This window comes from Alligator sinensis, unplaced genomic scaffold (assembly GCF_000455745.1).
Source record: "Alligator sinensis unplaced genomic scaffold, ASM45574v1 scaffold160_2, whole genome shotgun sequence".
Lineage (NCBI taxonomy): Eukaryota > Metazoa > Chordata > Crocodylia > Alligatoridae > Alligator > Alligator sinensis.
This window is the reverse complement of record NW_005842717.1, coordinates 430383-446722: the sequence shown is the minus strand read 5'-3', so window position 1 is coordinate 446722 and position 16340 is coordinate 430383. Positions and strand designations below refer to the sequence as shown.

Sequence of the window (16340 nt, the reverse complement as noted above, 5' to 3'; positions counted from 1 at the left end):
GCTGCAGTGGTCCTAGGAGTGGCTGGCACCAGCTGCCTGCAATCACTGAGCTGCACCATGCTCTGTCTGTCCCCCTGCGCCTGGGCTCACCCCAGCTCCTAGGCTGCGCCGTGCGGTGGTGCAGGCAGCGGGTGTCAGCTGCTCCTGGGGCCGCTCCAGCATGAGCTGCGGTGAGTGCGGACAAGCAGAGCCCTGGGCAGCGCAAGGCGCAGCACTCACCCCAGCCCCAGCTGCAGCGGCCCCAGGAGCAGCCAGCGCCAGCTGCTTGCAGCTGCTGGGCTACACTGTGCTCTGCCTGTCCTCCATGCCTGGGCTCCACCTGTCCCCACTCACCTTTGCTCCTGGGCTGCGCTGTGCCTGGGGACAGGCGGAGCCCAGGCGCAGGGGACAAGCGGAGCACAGTGCAGCCCAGCGGCTGGGGGGCAGCTGGCGCTGGCCACTCCTGGGGCTGCTGCAGCTGGAGCTGGGGTGAGTGCTGCTCTGTTCCCTCTGTTTTGTTGCCTTGTGCAGCCTTGGGAGTGGCACCCCTCCCCTGACCCTTCCCTAGTCCCAGCCTCACTCCCTCCCTCCCTGCCATGGAAACCTATCCCTATTTGTTACATTGTAAAATGGGCTTACTTTATGCAAATTCAATTTATGCACCGTTCTCTGGGAACACATACACCACATAAATCAAGGGAAACCTGTTTTAGCTGATGTGGGATAGAAAAATATTTCACCCAGAGACAGGTTGTTCCATAATTGTCCACTCATTCATTATGGACTTTGATGCACCACTTTCTTTTGACATATCTGGTTTTGAGGAGCAGTTAGCCATGTTAGTTAGGCAGAAGGCAGGGCAGTGTGACTCCTTACAATTTAGTCTGTAAGGTGCCATATAGTCTATAAGTTACCCTGCATTCTGCATATTTGGTACTGGTCACAGTCAGACAAAGAACACTTAAATAGATAGGTCCATAAAAATGTCTTTGTTCCTCTGTTGAAGCTACCATACCTGAGTAACCCAATTTGACTGCTGCAGTCCTGATCAAATTAAAAGCTAACTGAATTAAGTAGGTTGCCCTGCACATCCAATCTTTTTTAAAATAGTTGAATAGTAAAAAAAGTAGCTCGTGTATGCACACACACGTGTGTGGGTGTGGGTGTTACAATTTTTGTGGCAATTGATCATTTATAGCCCTAAAGATACAAAACAAAGGGTGATTCATTTTATCTTAGCAACTAATTGACAAAGTTCCTTCAAAAAAGTGATATTTCCATACAGATTAAATGCTCTAAATCTGAGGAGTTAATATTGTACTCTTCAGGAAAATAAAAAGACAGATCCTTTGGCTTAAACAGAAACTTCAGGCAACTTTACCTATGTATGACTTAATAACCATTTTTCTCTGTGTCACTGTATATTATGTGTGTGTGACTTTTGATCCTTCTTTCTTGTCGACTGACATGGCTTTCACTTACAGTTGTGGAGAATTAGAAATCTTTGAATATTTGGGCATAAAAGATTTCCAACACCAGTAAATTCTTAATAAATGCAGAATTTAATATCTATTTAGGAAAAAAAATGGAACTAGGCAATAAAGATGTGAGACCTTGTTATATAGTTAGTAGACATATATTGAGTCTAAATGTCCACTTCCTAGATCAAGAGCGTAAGTATGAGAGCCAGACCCAGAACACAAATAAACCCAATTGCTCACAAGTGGTAAAGAAGTCCTGACTGCTGAAACACTCCAGGGTAGTACAGAGTTCAGCAAGTGCATTATACAGAGATGCCCACAGATGTTACAGGCCTGTCTTGTCACAGAGAGAGGTCACTGGGAGGTAATAAGCATCCTCATAGCAGAAGACCTGAAACAGCATAAAAAATCTCACTTCACGCTTGAATGGCCAAAGCAGACCTCTCCAGGCTCCCATTAAGCAACAAAATAAGGAAGCTTCTCATTCCTGCCATTCTAAGGTTTCCAGCACTTACTGCGCACGAAATGTTCTTTCAAATTCTGGGGGTCCAGTGACTGCTGGGGGCATGATCTTGTGTTTTTTTCTTGATTTTCCCACAAGCCAAGCAAAATAACCTGCAAGTAAAGATAAAGGATAAAACGGTTAAAGCAGCAGTCAGTAATGTTTTCTGGTGGCAGGCCAGAATCTCACAACTCGGGTGCAAGGGAGCTGGCACTAGGACCCCGTCACCACTGCTGCTTCCTCCTGCCACTCAACTTTTCTCCCCACTGCCAAACACCACCATAGCCACCATGGTCCAGATACGAATGCTTTAAAGGCTGGATCTGGTCTGTGGGCTGTAGATTGCTGATCCTTGGGTTAAAGGGCTTGCATTGCATTTTAGTAAAAGACAGCTCCCTTAAGGCAAGGGACTTAGAAATTACACATAAATCGGTATAAGTAATTGGACACTAGTTCAAATATGTAACACAAGAGACGTTCAGTGCACATAAGCCACTTTCAAAATGGGGAGGGTACTAAGATGATGGACATGTGGAAAGTTTTATGCATTTCAGGTGACACCCTCTCAGGCCCTCATCTACTCGGCACTTCTGGTTTAATATAAACCTGGATGGATGTAGTGTCAGATTTAACTGATTTAGGTTAAATCAGTTTATTAAACTTCTGTCCCAGATCCCTTCCTGATTCAAGTTAATTCACAATCCCCCAGCATCCCACGATGCTTTGCATCTCCCCCACAAACCCATCCTCCCTGGGTGGGCAAGCTAGCACTGGCCCAAGCTGTCTGCTCCAGCCAAGCAGGGAGGCATGCTCTAGTGCCCCCCAGCTTCTGGCTTGGGCCACTGCAGTCATGTGGTTGCATTTTCAGAATCAAAAGTGAATGTCTGTTCACTTGCTTATCAGTTCAATCTACGCAATTTAAACTAACCTGTGAAGATTGAATTGATTCAGCCTCAGGCTTTTAAACTGTCTATAGTTAGCCCACATGATTTATGAAGTCTGGTTTTTAAATGAAAACTATAATTCCTCGGTTTTTGTATGTATATTTGAATGACAAAGCCCAGCAGCTCTCTAATGAAACCAGCCTCTCTTATAAAAATGAGCTTCAAGGATGTAGCTTCAAGGGTGACCTGGGCTTAATAGGAAAACAAAACCCAGGAATTTAGATCTATGTTGCTTATGCCCCCAAAAGCAAGAGAATTCAGTTGATGAAGGTGTCCACCAGTTTCATATGTTTGTTTCTCCTCTGGTGTAACCCAGTGGTAAGAATTGCTAGTTCCTGCTTCATGTAATTATATACAGTTTTAATGACTTCACAGCCACCATGTGAACCTGATGGAGAATGAAGCTTGCCTTAAGGGGTTAGTTACTGTAAGTATCATTCTTGTACTGTTCTGATTTTAAATTATTCAGCAATTTACAACCTTTAGGATGCAAAACAATCCTTGAGTCTTCAAAATCAAAATCAAGTTGTCCCATTTGTTTAAGATATTTAGCAGTGTTTTAAATATGTTTTAGATCCATAAGAGCTATTCACTTGGCTTCATAAGATAGGTACTAGATTTTGTGGAAACTGCAGTGAGCTAGGACTTAGGAGATTTGTTTTTTATTTCTGGTTCTGCAGAGGACTTTGGGGTTATCTCCTCAATGAGAGCTGTCTTGAATACAAGTCATAGGAGGTGATTCTCTCATTCTGTTCAGTGCCGTCGGAGCCTCACCTAGAGATCTGTGTCTAGTTCTGGGCACAACACTTCAAGAAGATTGTGGACAAATTGGGAAGAGTTCAGAGGACAGCAACAAAAATGATTAGAGATCTAGATAATGTAGTGTACAAGGCAAGGTTGGAAGAACTGGAATTTTTTAGATTGGAGAAAGGAAGACTGAGCAGGCATTTGATAAGAGACTTCAAGCATAAAAAGGGTTTTATAAAAAAGACGGGATCAATTATCCTCCATGTCCATAAAAGTTATAATCGTAAATTGTAACATCAGTCCCTACAGACGTGCTCTAAACAGCTCCCAGCTCAGCATGTTGGATTTGGATCATCCTTCTGAGGTACCTGCCTATGCACTCCTTAGGTGCTGCAGTGGTCCTTATTTATCTTTTAGGTGCCCAACATCTTTATTGGATCTAACCCAAAGTTGACACAGAATTTGGAATGAAGAAAAGCAATAAATAAATAAATAATAAATAAATCAGATGGGTTACCACCCATCTGCCATTTTGTGGAAGACTTGGGTTTAGGAGCAGCTTGATGCTCTTGTTCCTACAAGTTTCACTTAAAAACTTCAAGTTGTAGAAGCCCATGCATAACCACATAAGTTCTCCCACTGGTTAATAACCACCTCTGTGAAGCACATGTGGTTTATTGCCAGTCTAATTTGTCTAGTTTAATCTTTGCCACTGGGTCTTGTAATGCCTGTGTCTGTGAGGTTATCTATTTGTCCATTAGATATTTTCTCCCTGTGCTGGTAATTATCTGTGAGCTCTGTGATCAAGTGACCTCTTAACCTTTGATAAAGTAATAGATCAACTTTCTCAAGTGTGTTACCATAAGGCAAGTTTGCTAGACCTTGCACAGCTCCAATTCTGAAGTGGCCACTACACACACCTTCATTAACGCCCCCATTCACACTCTAGTCGATGACCCAGCAGTAATTCACTGCTTCATATTGCTTTTAGAGGGGAAGGGTGGCTTTAGTAGGGGCTACAGGCTAGGGGTATATTTTACAAAGAATTAAATTTGTGAAGACAGGATGGCCTTTTTTTCCCTTTAAATTGCCAGGAAAATGTCACCAAAAGGCCTTCCCATCCACAAAAATGCTTCCTTTTCCCTAAATTCACTGTGATCTGACATGTTCTGACTGGTTCTGGCTGTAGGTCCCTGTTTGATAAAGCACCTTGTTCCACTGACCTGACATTTGCAGTTAAAAATTTTTAGCCAATTCTTTGGCTTTACTGGACCAGGAACAGGCTTCATCACAAAACAAACTCAATTTTACCAGCTGAGGCAGCCTATCATCCCTGAATTTGGTTTAGTGTAATGGTTTAGTGAAACCCTTGAATGGATACAGAACAAAACTTAAACCTACAGCGGGATGTAGGACAGGAAGTAGGCGTGGACTCACTGAATTGTTTGTACTAACACAAACTGTTAAAACAACCAGCTAAAACAGAGTTAAGCTTTTTAGTACAAACTAGATCTTAGCAGCTACACTGTGTACACTTAGCTTGGATGGTTTGAAGAACTTAGCTTTGGTTGGTTTAAGCTCCCTCATCCCCAGCTGCACACCCGTTTTTAAAGAGGTATCTCACATCCTCTGAGTAGGGGACAGTTAGGTTTGGGACCCAGAACTGTCCTCAGCCCAGTCCTGCCAGTTAGGCAAGCAGCAGCTTTGTCCCACACCCCAGGGCTGCTCGGTGCCAAATCAGCTGAGTGTTGTGATTCGGCACCAGGCAGCCCTGGTCCCAGATGTGACCCAGGGCTGTCCCTTGTCTGATCCTGAGGAACAGGCAGAGGTGTACTGTGTCCCAGGCCCTGGAGCTGCCCCATGCCCTAAGGCTCACCAGAACCCAGCATTTTAAAGATCATTAAAGAGTGGAGGCTGCAGTGCAAGGATCTTTAAGGTACCAGGCCTGGCAAGCCTGTATCCTGATGCTGTTAAACAGCAATTGTCAACATCGGTTAATCATTGCCATCAGGATGCTGAGACTTGCACACGTTCAATTTATGGTGCCATACAATTTTTTGAGGAATATCTTCATGGCTGATTTACCATTTTATGGCACCATAAATTTAGTGATTATGTGGCATGTTGCTATTTCTGGCAGAATTAATATATTTATTGCATCAGAAATGTAATGTGTGCCAGGGGCCCAAGACTGGGATTTAAATTTCTCTGAAAAGAGCAAGTCATGTTGTATCTTTCTGCTAATCCCAGACTTCAGGGCTTCTGCTGGTCACTTGTAGAGGCCAGGAAGAATCTCCCATCCCCACCACCATCCAGGAATTCGTTATTATTATTTTTCACCTTCTTTTGAAACACTGGGCGTGAGCTACAATTACAGATGGGAGTTTTCTTGGGGTGCACTGGGTGCATATACATGTTCATTAATGTATAGCCATGTAATAAATCAATAAACAGTAACTGGTGTTAGTGCACAGTAGCACTGGCACATGGCTTTTTAGTGATGCTAATTGTGCAGTAGCCTAATACTACTGTGCAGTAGCATATTAGCATGGATTTTGCCCTGCACGCTACTGAGCAGTGTTATTAGGCTACTGCACAGTTAGCGTCTCATATAGACACACCCACTGGTACCTAGAAGACTCTCAGGTACCTGGTGGTAGCAACTTGCTTTTCTGCTCAAGGTCAAACCAGTCATCAGATCTGGGGCCACCAGGAATTTCTCATTCCAACAAGGATGAGGGAGAGAGGCTACCTTCTATGTGGACACAGTCATCTGGGGCATAGTCCTCTTCCAAGGAGCCATTGAGCATATATTAACCAGATCTTCCTTTGCCATTGCAGTGGCAGAACATTGGAAGTGCCATTATCTCCCCTGTCTTTTTGAATTGTGGCACCCTACGGGGTGTTTTTTGGTTTGTTTCCATAATGTGACCTGTGGGTGTGGCATACGAGGAGTTAGAGTGAATGATTTTTAGGACTCTTTCAATATGTGGCTGGCCACAAATGCAGGGTTTGGACTCAGTGGCCTGGGAGGCCCCTTCCAGTGCTATGTTCCTATACCTAACCAACTGACTGTATAGTTCTGATTTTGGCAGTGAGACAGAAAGTTGCTTTTCCCCTTGCAAACCAAAGGTAGTTATTTCTTGCAGCAGATTTACAGACTTCTCACAGGTTAAAAAAGCAGAAGGGGCCAAATGCACTGATTGATGCAACAAGTGGCATGATGAGCAAATAAAGGGACCCCAGAGGGTTGGACAGAGGAACAAATTATTGCATCACATTCCCGTTCTATTTTATAAACAGAAAATTGCCCCTTAATCCTTTGAAAGCAAAGAGAAAGCAGCCATATATTTTCTTGTTAAATCTCTCTATAGTCCAACAGGGGGCTAAAGTAAGGGAAGTGTGTAGGAGGAAACTTAGCGACAAGTAATTGAAGAGCCCCACTTCTCCTGAGGCAAGTTGGTATGACTTTTTTATCCTCTTCAAATCAACTGGCCACCAGGCTCCAGTGAACGCTATAGCAGATTGAGCAAGGATGTTCATAGCTTGTCTCTTTCCTTCCTCTTTTCCTCTCTTTCCTAACACAAGTTGTTGTTCAAGTCCTGCAGGTTAAGTCTGGGCAGTTGAAGCAGCTGAGAAGCATATTTATTTGTTTCCCCCAATTTGAATTGGCCATCACAAATTGCACAAATTAATGGCTTCCTTATTATGAAAATACAGGGCAAAGTTTATGGTCAAGGGACTCAACTGTTTTGCATGTGGTCGAAAGCATACACAATAGAGAATCAGATACAAATATGGTCTTCTTGCCTGAAAAATCTTTGTAATGAGCTTCTGCAACCAAAACACTACAGAAGCTCTGCAGACCAAATTCAGCCCACAGGTCATAGGTTGCTGTCCCCTGCCTGAGTATAAAATGTAGAGGAGGGAGTGGCCCTGTCCTTTCTACTGGCTGCATTTCACATGTTTCTGATCAGCAGTATAATAATTGAGGGGGAGGGCAACTGAGCACTACAGTTGGCAGCTGGCCACTGGTACTGGCAGTCAACGCTGCTGTGTTACACCTCTATTCTTTCTGTGAGTATAATATTTATTAATTTTCATGTTAGAAAATAAAACCAACAAAAACAATACCATATAAACTAATAAGTAAAATACAATAAGAAAGCAAAACCAAAGTATTACAAAATAGATCATTAAACTTGCACATCATACATTTAGTAAAGACTAGAGGAAGGGGAGAGCTTGACATTACATACAGCCAGCTAAAAAATATACATATACATTTAAAGGATAACAAATCACAAACAAATGAATTTATAAACTTAACAGAATAGTCATATTGCACCATAATTGTTCATATTGAGCCCAATTATATCTATTTGCAAATGTAATTGTTTCTATTAATGCAACTGTGTTACACCCCAGGATTCACTCTGCTTTTTAACTGGGATCTGGCTACCTTTCCCATGAGCCAATAAAACATCCCATTCCTGCTCCTGCAGCAAGTCTTTGTTCAAATTCTGAATTCATTGGAAGAAACCACTTCCTACAAGCTGCAACTTGCGCCTTCCAGCACAGATAGTTGTTCACTTGGCTCAATCTCTGGCCTGACCTGATTTTTAAAATACCACCTAGTTCTGGGAGTATGAAAGCTCGTCTTACTTTACCACTAGCTCATAAGTAACTACAGCTTCCAGCACTGTGTTACTGAGAGGGCACATTGCTCAATAGTTCATTACTAGCACAGAGGTGAAGGCTGAGTGGAGTAACTAAGGCATTGTGTGTACTTTATAGCTACGTGTTTTATGCTGATTGCTGTCAGGCAAACAGGTAATGAGCTACTCCCATTACTTGGCCTGGTAACATGCTCTTACAATGCCACTATAACAATATGTACTCCGGAACATGTATAAACCAGGAGCAGGAGGAGTGTATTCTTCACTTGTGTTAAAATAGCAATGAAGATACTATAACTTGGGTTTTAACACAGATTAGCATTTGGCATTCAATCCCATACTTCACTAAACCGTTAAGCAGAAGATTCTAACTTGAATTAAGCCCCAAATGACCTGCTCTTCACCGTGATGTTAACCCAAGTTAGGTAACGCAGGTTAACTAACTGAAGCTAGGAACTTCTTTTTTCAGTGCAGGCATCTAAAATAATCAGTCAGGCTCAGTCAGGACAACATTCTCACTGATTAAACGCTGCACTCTCTTCATTTCTAAATTCTCAGTGTGTATTAACTTTCAGGCACTGGCTCTTCATCTGTCCTTATCAGATTTCTTCCAGGTTTCACTTTAAACAGCTTAAAGTGCAGCAGCTATTGTTGCAGGCTGAACTTTAACAAGAGCCCACAGTAAATATCATCACAGGAGATAAAAATGGCAAAAGACCATGTAAGTGCTTCTTCCAGTCAGACTTCCGAATAAAAGCAATATTGACAATCTCAGTGAACTACACCCCCCCAAATCATGAGATTTTACAATGTTTGGTACTTTTTAGTTGCCTTCTTTCCCCCCCTAATTTCAAAGGGTTATATTTTCCAGCTCTTCTCCCTAACCTAATGTGCTTTTAATTCTTTGAAATGAAAGCTGATTTTTTTGTATAACCACATGACTCTAGGAGCAGGGGCTTTTTAAAAAAACACCAAAGTGTCTTGACGCCCATCTTGCTGGGGTTTTTTGATCCCAGCAGTCTTTCCTGCCCAAGTGCAGGGGGGCTGGACCCAATGATCTGTAAGGTCCCTTCCAGCCCCTAACATCTATGGAACTATATCATGAGTTGGCAACGCTGCAGCTATTTAAAATACAGCCAAAGTAGTAAGCTTTAATTTCTGTTTCTTGTCTTATGCAAATATAGTATGAGCACTTTCACAAAGGATTCAATTGCCTGATCTAGGCATTGCAGTATGAACCCCCTTATTACTGGAAGGAAGACAATTTCTGGTGTGGGGAATGCTGTCAAATTATTATTCTGACCTATAACTAATTACAGTATCTCACCCTTGTCATTCCTTTTTCTCCAGTTCCGTCCACCTGTATTTTGCAAAATGCGATGAAGCTATGTATCTGATGTGAGTCTAAGAGACATGTCCACCATAGATAAACTCACTCCATGGAGAATGCCCTGGTTAGAGGATACTATGGAACAGCCACATGCTGCAATTGCCTGCTCAGTCAGAGATTTCGTCTTTCCTCTTAACCTACTTGAGGATTCATTTAAGCACTTTTGATTGGATACTTCATGAATATAACTTTAAGAATTCCTATTTTTGAGGATTCAAACTATCTGAAAAAACAAAGCGAGGACAGAAAGTAGCAGTTGGGTAAATCTATAGTTACAGACTCTAGTAACAGTATAACAATTCCAAAATATCTAGAAACAAAATATAACCGTAAAAAAAAAAATCAGAATCTCCCATAATGAAAAGTAATCTGCCCCACTAGACCAAATCCCCTCAGTCTATAGACAAGGTAAATAGTGTTACCGTTTGGAGTAATTTGTAAGAGCTCTAAGGAGCTCCAACAACAAGAAAACAAGCTTTCTATTACGTAGTTACAGTATTTCCAGATCTGTGGAAACCTCCCATCCACAAAAGCCCTCAGATCTTACTCTGCTGGCAGGCAGAAAGAAGAGATATTGCAGCAAGCAACATTAAATCACCAGCCATGTTCCCAACAGCTTCCGTCTGCAAAGCAGGGTGTGTAGTGTACGTGTATGAGAGAGCGCTCTGCAAGGAAAGAGGGTGGGGAAAAGAGCAAATGCCTTGCAGTTCTGTAACAAAGACACACCAGGGGAAGAAGGCCATGCAACTTTTTTAACAGATGTATTAACTGAGTGACAAGTCATGGACCTGGAGAGTATGGTCATATTCGAACAATGAACAAGATTCACAGCACTGAGAAGAAGGGATACATTTAGGTATGAGCTGATGTATTTAAAATAACCTAGCAGTGGAGCTGGGTGAAAAACAATGACAAATTTTAGTTGAAAATGCAAACATTTAACTGCTTTGTTTATCCCCTTTGATATTTTTAGTTCACCTTCATTTATCCCAAAAGTATCCCCTGTTTTCCTTTCCTTTCTCCTTTGTATTTAAATTACCTTACTTTTTTCCATTTAGCACCCTTGCTCTCAGCAACTCAATCCATAATAGTGCCTGACAAAGTGGGCATTAACCTACAAACCATAGCTCATGCTTCTCTGAACAAGTTAGTCTATAAGGTGTCCCTGCCACATGCAAACACTGCTGTTAGCCAACTCTGCTGAGAGAAGTGTCAGCCAGCACAAAACAAACTCCCTTGGGTATTCCTGTCTTTCTGTGTCCAGCTATTGTCTAAAATCCTATACTTTAGTTGTAAATTGTTGGCAAGGGAGCATTACCTTGTTGCTCTGTGTCTGTACAGCTCCTAACACAAGGAGGTGCTAGTTTATGGCTGGGGCACCTGCTTACCAGGAAATTAGAAATAAATAAATACCAGCAACCAATACAAGATGGGGGGAGGGAGAGCTTTGCAGCATTCCTAGAATACTTTTGTGGCTGTTGCTGAATATAGACATTAGCAGCTAAGCGTGGATGATGATTATCTCAAGTAGCTGCAGAGGAAAGAAGAGAAGAGTTGTTTAGGATGGTTATGGGGATGTTATTAAGAAAAGGAAATTTGAGGCAGAATATCAGGGGGGAATTCCTAATGCTATGATTTGTAGTAAGGGAGGTTGAGGCTGCCCTAGTGCATGAGACCAGTCAAAGAATGAAGGAAAACAAGCCTCAGGGAGCAATACTTCATTGGCAAAGAATGGACAGAATTAAATACTAGAGCCTTTCCCTTAGATTACTGTCATCTTTGATGATTTCAAGCTCTCTGGGACAATTGGAACAAAACTCATTTTTAGTATTTGGCAAGACACTGGAATTATCTTCCCCCATGAAACATGTGATGGTCCCAGTAAACCAAGATTTCTGCTTAGAGGGAGGAGGTCTGAGAACATAAACTAAACTCAACTCAACTCAACTAAAATAATAGATTTAACATTAACTCATATACCTGATTTACCATTAAAGTATTTACATTTTATTACAGCATTCTATTAATTCAAAAGAATAGAACTGTAGATAAACACAAAGAGCAATAACTGGATGTTTTTGTTTAGTACCTACTTAATTACTGAATTAATTATGTTGACATTTAAATTAGGATTATTAATTATTGTTGTTATTTGGGTTGGCTTCCTGGCTACCCTATTCCATTACGCTCCTATTACGCTTAGTAGTATTCAGAGATATCATGATATGGAAATAGGGGGAATTCACATTTCTGTTATTGCCAGAGTTTGAGACTGCTTGTCTGTAGTGAAGGACTGATGCTTCCGGTCATATTTGGGAGGTTTCCTCCGTAGCCCTCCCACCTGAATCTTAGAGGCAGATCATTAGCTGGTTTAAAATTAGTGCATCTCCATTAACTCCAGTAAAGATATGCTGATTTACATCAGCAAAAACTCTGTGCTATTTTTAACAATAAAATAAATTTGAGGAAAAAACTGGCATGGATAAACTCTATTGGTTATTTTAAATCCATGATTTTCTTAATTCCATGAGCATTGGGCCTGCTCCCCAATATATTTAAGGCAGTGGATGTTGTTCCATTGAGTTCAGGGAAACTTAGATCAGGCCCTAGATTTCTATTGCCTTTGCTCATCTGTAACTCAGAACTGCATGTTTTATCTAGCTTTACCTTCCCATTACTAACAGACCCAGGAATGAAAAGCCAAGTTGTATACAGAGCCAGTCTTTTAGGCTTGGCCCTATTTTGTTGGTGCGAAATACAGTAGCATGTATCAAAGCTGCCTACAATTCAGAAGCAGGACTTTTATATATTCTATAGACTGAAATAAATAAAAATACCAGCATCTATCCATTAATCCTCTTTTTATGACAGCCTATCTCAGCAGCTGGTATATGTCTGTTTTCCCAGCTTGTGCATGCAGTAGAGGTTGGTTTTGTGGTTTTGCCATTTGTATGCTGTCTGATATATATGTCTCCCTTATCTCTGAAACTAGAAATACTTGATCTAGTTGGTGCCACTGTCTTAAACCAAATGGTAAAAATAGAAGTGTTGTATGGTGAACTGTGCTATGAAGTTATCAATTGGGTCTCTACTGTAGCAGACGTATCACAAGGCCACAGTGAGCATATCAACTATACTTTGTCTTCCAGATATTTTCATGAATTCATAGATGCTAGGGTCAGGAGGCACCTCAGTAGATCATCAAGGTGACCCCTTGCACTGGGCAGGAAAGAGCACTGGGGTTAGATGACCCCAGCCAGGGGTCTAGCCTCCTCTTAAAGACCCCCAAGGTAGGGGAGAGCACCACCTCCCTTGGAAGCCCGTTCCAGATTCTGGCAACCCTTACCATAAAGAAGTTCTTCCTGATGGCTAACCTAAATCTGCTGTCCATCAGTTCGTGGCCATTGTTCCTAGTTACTCCAAGGGGTGCTCTGGTAAACAGCATCTCCTATTACTTGCTGCCCCCTCCACCACCCACAATGAATTTGTAGGCGGCCACAAGATCACCTCTCAGCCTTCTCTTGCGGAGGCTAAAGAGATCCAGGTCCCTCAATCTCTCCTCATGGGTCTTTGCCTGCGGGCCCCTAACCATATAAGTGGCCCTCCTCTGAACCCTCTCGAGGTTGTCTACATCCCTCTTGAAGTGTGACACCCAAAACTGGATGCAGTACTCCAGCTGTGGCCTGACCAGTGCCACAGAGGGGAAGTATCATCTCCCTGGGCCTGTTCGTCATGCACCTGCTAATGCATGATAAAGTGTGGTTAGCTTTACTGATCACTTCATTCATCTTGTTGTCAACAATGACTCCGAGATCCCTTTCTGCTGTTGTGCTGCTGAGAAGGTCCTCCCCCAGCCTGTAAGTGTGCTGGTGATTCCTTCTCTCTAGATGCAGCACTTTGCACTTGTCTTTGTTGAACTGCATCCTATTCTGTTCTGCACACTTTTCCAACCTGTCTGGATCCGCTTGGATTCATTCCCTACCCTCTAGTGTGTTAACTTTACCCCATAATTTGGTATCATCTGTGAATTTGGATAGAGTTCTTTCCACGCCTTCTGATGAAGTCACTGATGAAGACAGGTCCAAGGACCAAGCCTTGTGGGACTGCACCACTCACATCTTTCCAGGTTGATACCGACCCATCCACCACCCCTCTCTGGGTGCAACTCATAAGCCAATATGCCACCCACCTGACCATGTAATCGTCTATGTCACAGCCGCTCAGTTCATTTATGAGAATAGGATGAGATGCCATATCGAAGGCCTTCTTAAAATTCAAGTAAATGACATCTACCTCGACTCCTGTGTCTAAGCATTTTGTGACCTGGTCATAAAAAGAAACAAGGGTAGTCAGGCAGGATCTACCTGCTGTGCTGGTATCTATCTATCTAATCTGTGCTGGTTGCCCTTCAGCATTATTTTTCCTGCTAGACTCCCACAAATGTGATCCTTTATAATTTTTTCAAAGGTTTTCCCAAGGATAGAGGTGAGACTAACTGATCTAAAGTTACCCGGATCCTCCTTCCACCCCTTCTTGAAAATAGGGACCACACTGGCCCTTTTCCAGTCCTCTAAGACCTGACCTGAGCACCATGAGTGCTCAAACAGCCATGCTAGTGCCTCTGTTAGGACACTGGCCAATTCCTTCAGCACCCTTGGATGAAGATAATCCAGACCTGCTGACATCCAGTCCTTCCAAGTGCCTCTTCACCAAGTCGGCGCTAACAGTTGGTGGGTTGGTGTCCTTTTTGTGCTTGTCTATGATCCAGTTGGGAGATTTGTCTTGATCCATGTTCGGTGATGTTCAAACTATAATAAAATAGGCACTGGAAATGCAACACAGTGTAAGAAAATGATTTTTTGCGTTAACTTAGCCATTTAAGATCTTACTGTATGGAAATAACAATATTTATTTTTAGATAATAAAATATTTGCTTTCATAGATCTGAAGGCTCTGTACAAGGGAAGATAAGAATCACTCACTTTATAGATATGGAAACTGAAGCAGAGAGAGGTGAAATGACACCACAGGACTGTAGCAGAGCCAGAATCCAAATTTCAGGACTCCTAGTCTAGTGCCTTACTCGGTGGACTAGCAAGTGAGGACAAACTTATATGATCTCCCCCTCTCTCCTCTTCTCATCCCATTCCTGGTTTCCCTGCCTGCTGAAAAGGCTGTGTGTCTGTTCCATCTATATAGAAACTCTTTGTTGGCTCCACTGAGAAAGCAAATCTCAGCAAGGCACTGAGCTTCTGCCATAAGGGAACAGATGCTTGGGGTAGTGAAGCCAAAAGCGTTTTAAGAATAAACCTTGCTGGATCGAATAATCAGGTTTAATGGAATGATAGTGTCAAAGCTGGTAGGTTTCCCCTCTAGAAACATAGAAAAGACCTTTGAGCTTTGAATAAAGCAGTCATCACAGTCTACTGTGAGGGTGCAACTTCCCAAAGGCTCAGTTATGGATAAAACAGTGCAATAACTTTTTTAGAAAAATACCTTGTTCCAGGCCACTGCTTTGGATGGTATCATGTTAATAAATTGTGGAGATATTCTTCTAGCCAGAAGGGAAATTGTCTCTGGATTATTATATATGCAATGGGCTGTTCTTTAACTTCTGTCTACACTGCATACTGCATGGTAGTGTAGAAATACCTGAGCCAACATTAAGCTAGTTCAGGTACCAAAAGTATTCTGGACACAGCAGCATGGACCTTCTCGGGAGGAAAATTAGGGAGAATTATGTGCTGCCATGGCTAGCTAGACTGCTTCTAGGACCCTGCCTATGTCATTAAAGGCTAATACATCTTTACACTACTATTCTGCCTGCATTGTAGATTAGAAATTGGCCTATTGTTTTTTAATTATGCCTGAAACATGACTACCTTGAAATGCCTTAAAGTAGGAAAAATGTCAGAAATATTCCAGGCTGTAATACTGCACTGTCCACTGTGACTGTCCTATTTGTTTGCTGCTGAGGTAGACAAGCCAAATAAACTAACGGCTGACATAACTGACAGAAACAGTATTGCTATCTTTGTGTTGTGATCAAGAATCTTAAAATATATGAGGTTTTTACTTAAGGCTTTAACTTCTGAAGATAACTGGTTATGTATGAATCTCAGCTTTAATTACAAAAAGGACTAGGCTTTGTGAAAGAAAGCTCAAAAAGGTGCTCCAAGTGTAACCCAGAAAGAAAGTAAAAAGAAGTCAAGGTTTATTGTACTTCTGAAAATCTCATGATTTTGAGGTCATCTCATGATTTAGGGGCTTGAATCATGAGTTTTTGAATGTTTGGAGATGACAGTACTGCGGTGATATGAAGACAATCATAGCATGGGTAGGGATCATGCCACATGATGCTACACAAGCATGAACCAAACTTGTATATATACAACCATACACCAAACTTCCAGAAATATATGTTTTAAGGAAAGAAAGGGAGTGAGTGAGACTGAGAGAGAGAGAGAGAGGCAGCAAGAAGCACATAAAGTGCTAATGTTAGCATGTGAAGTGCTACCTTCAAGAGGAAAGATGGTAGACAATAGCAAGAAGACTGGAAAGCCAACAGTTGGCTCCAATACACCTAGGAAACTTCACCCCCTCCAAAAAAATAGCAAA

The 16340-nt window shown here is 42.1% G+C and overlaps 1 protein-coding gene across 1 annotated transcript in view; it reads right to left on the bottom strand.

The window, feature by feature from the left end:
* The window catches only part of MGST2 (microsomal glutathione S-transferase 2), a 23747-nt gene extending 13361 nt beyond the window's left edge, over positions 1 to 10386 (bottom strand). Inside the window, exons 1-2 of the mRNA XM_006034268.3 lie at positions 10270 to 10386; positions 1976 to 2075 (exon numbers count right to left, since the gene is read on the bottom strand). Of these exons, the coding sequence (XP_006034330.1) occupies positions 1976 to 2075; positions 10270 to 10327 (158 nt within the window). The 5' untranslated portion in view covers positions 10328 to 10386. The remainder of the gene's footprint in view (positions 1 to 1975; positions 2076 to 10269) is intronic.
* Positions 10387 to 16340: the final 5954 nt, after the last annotated feature.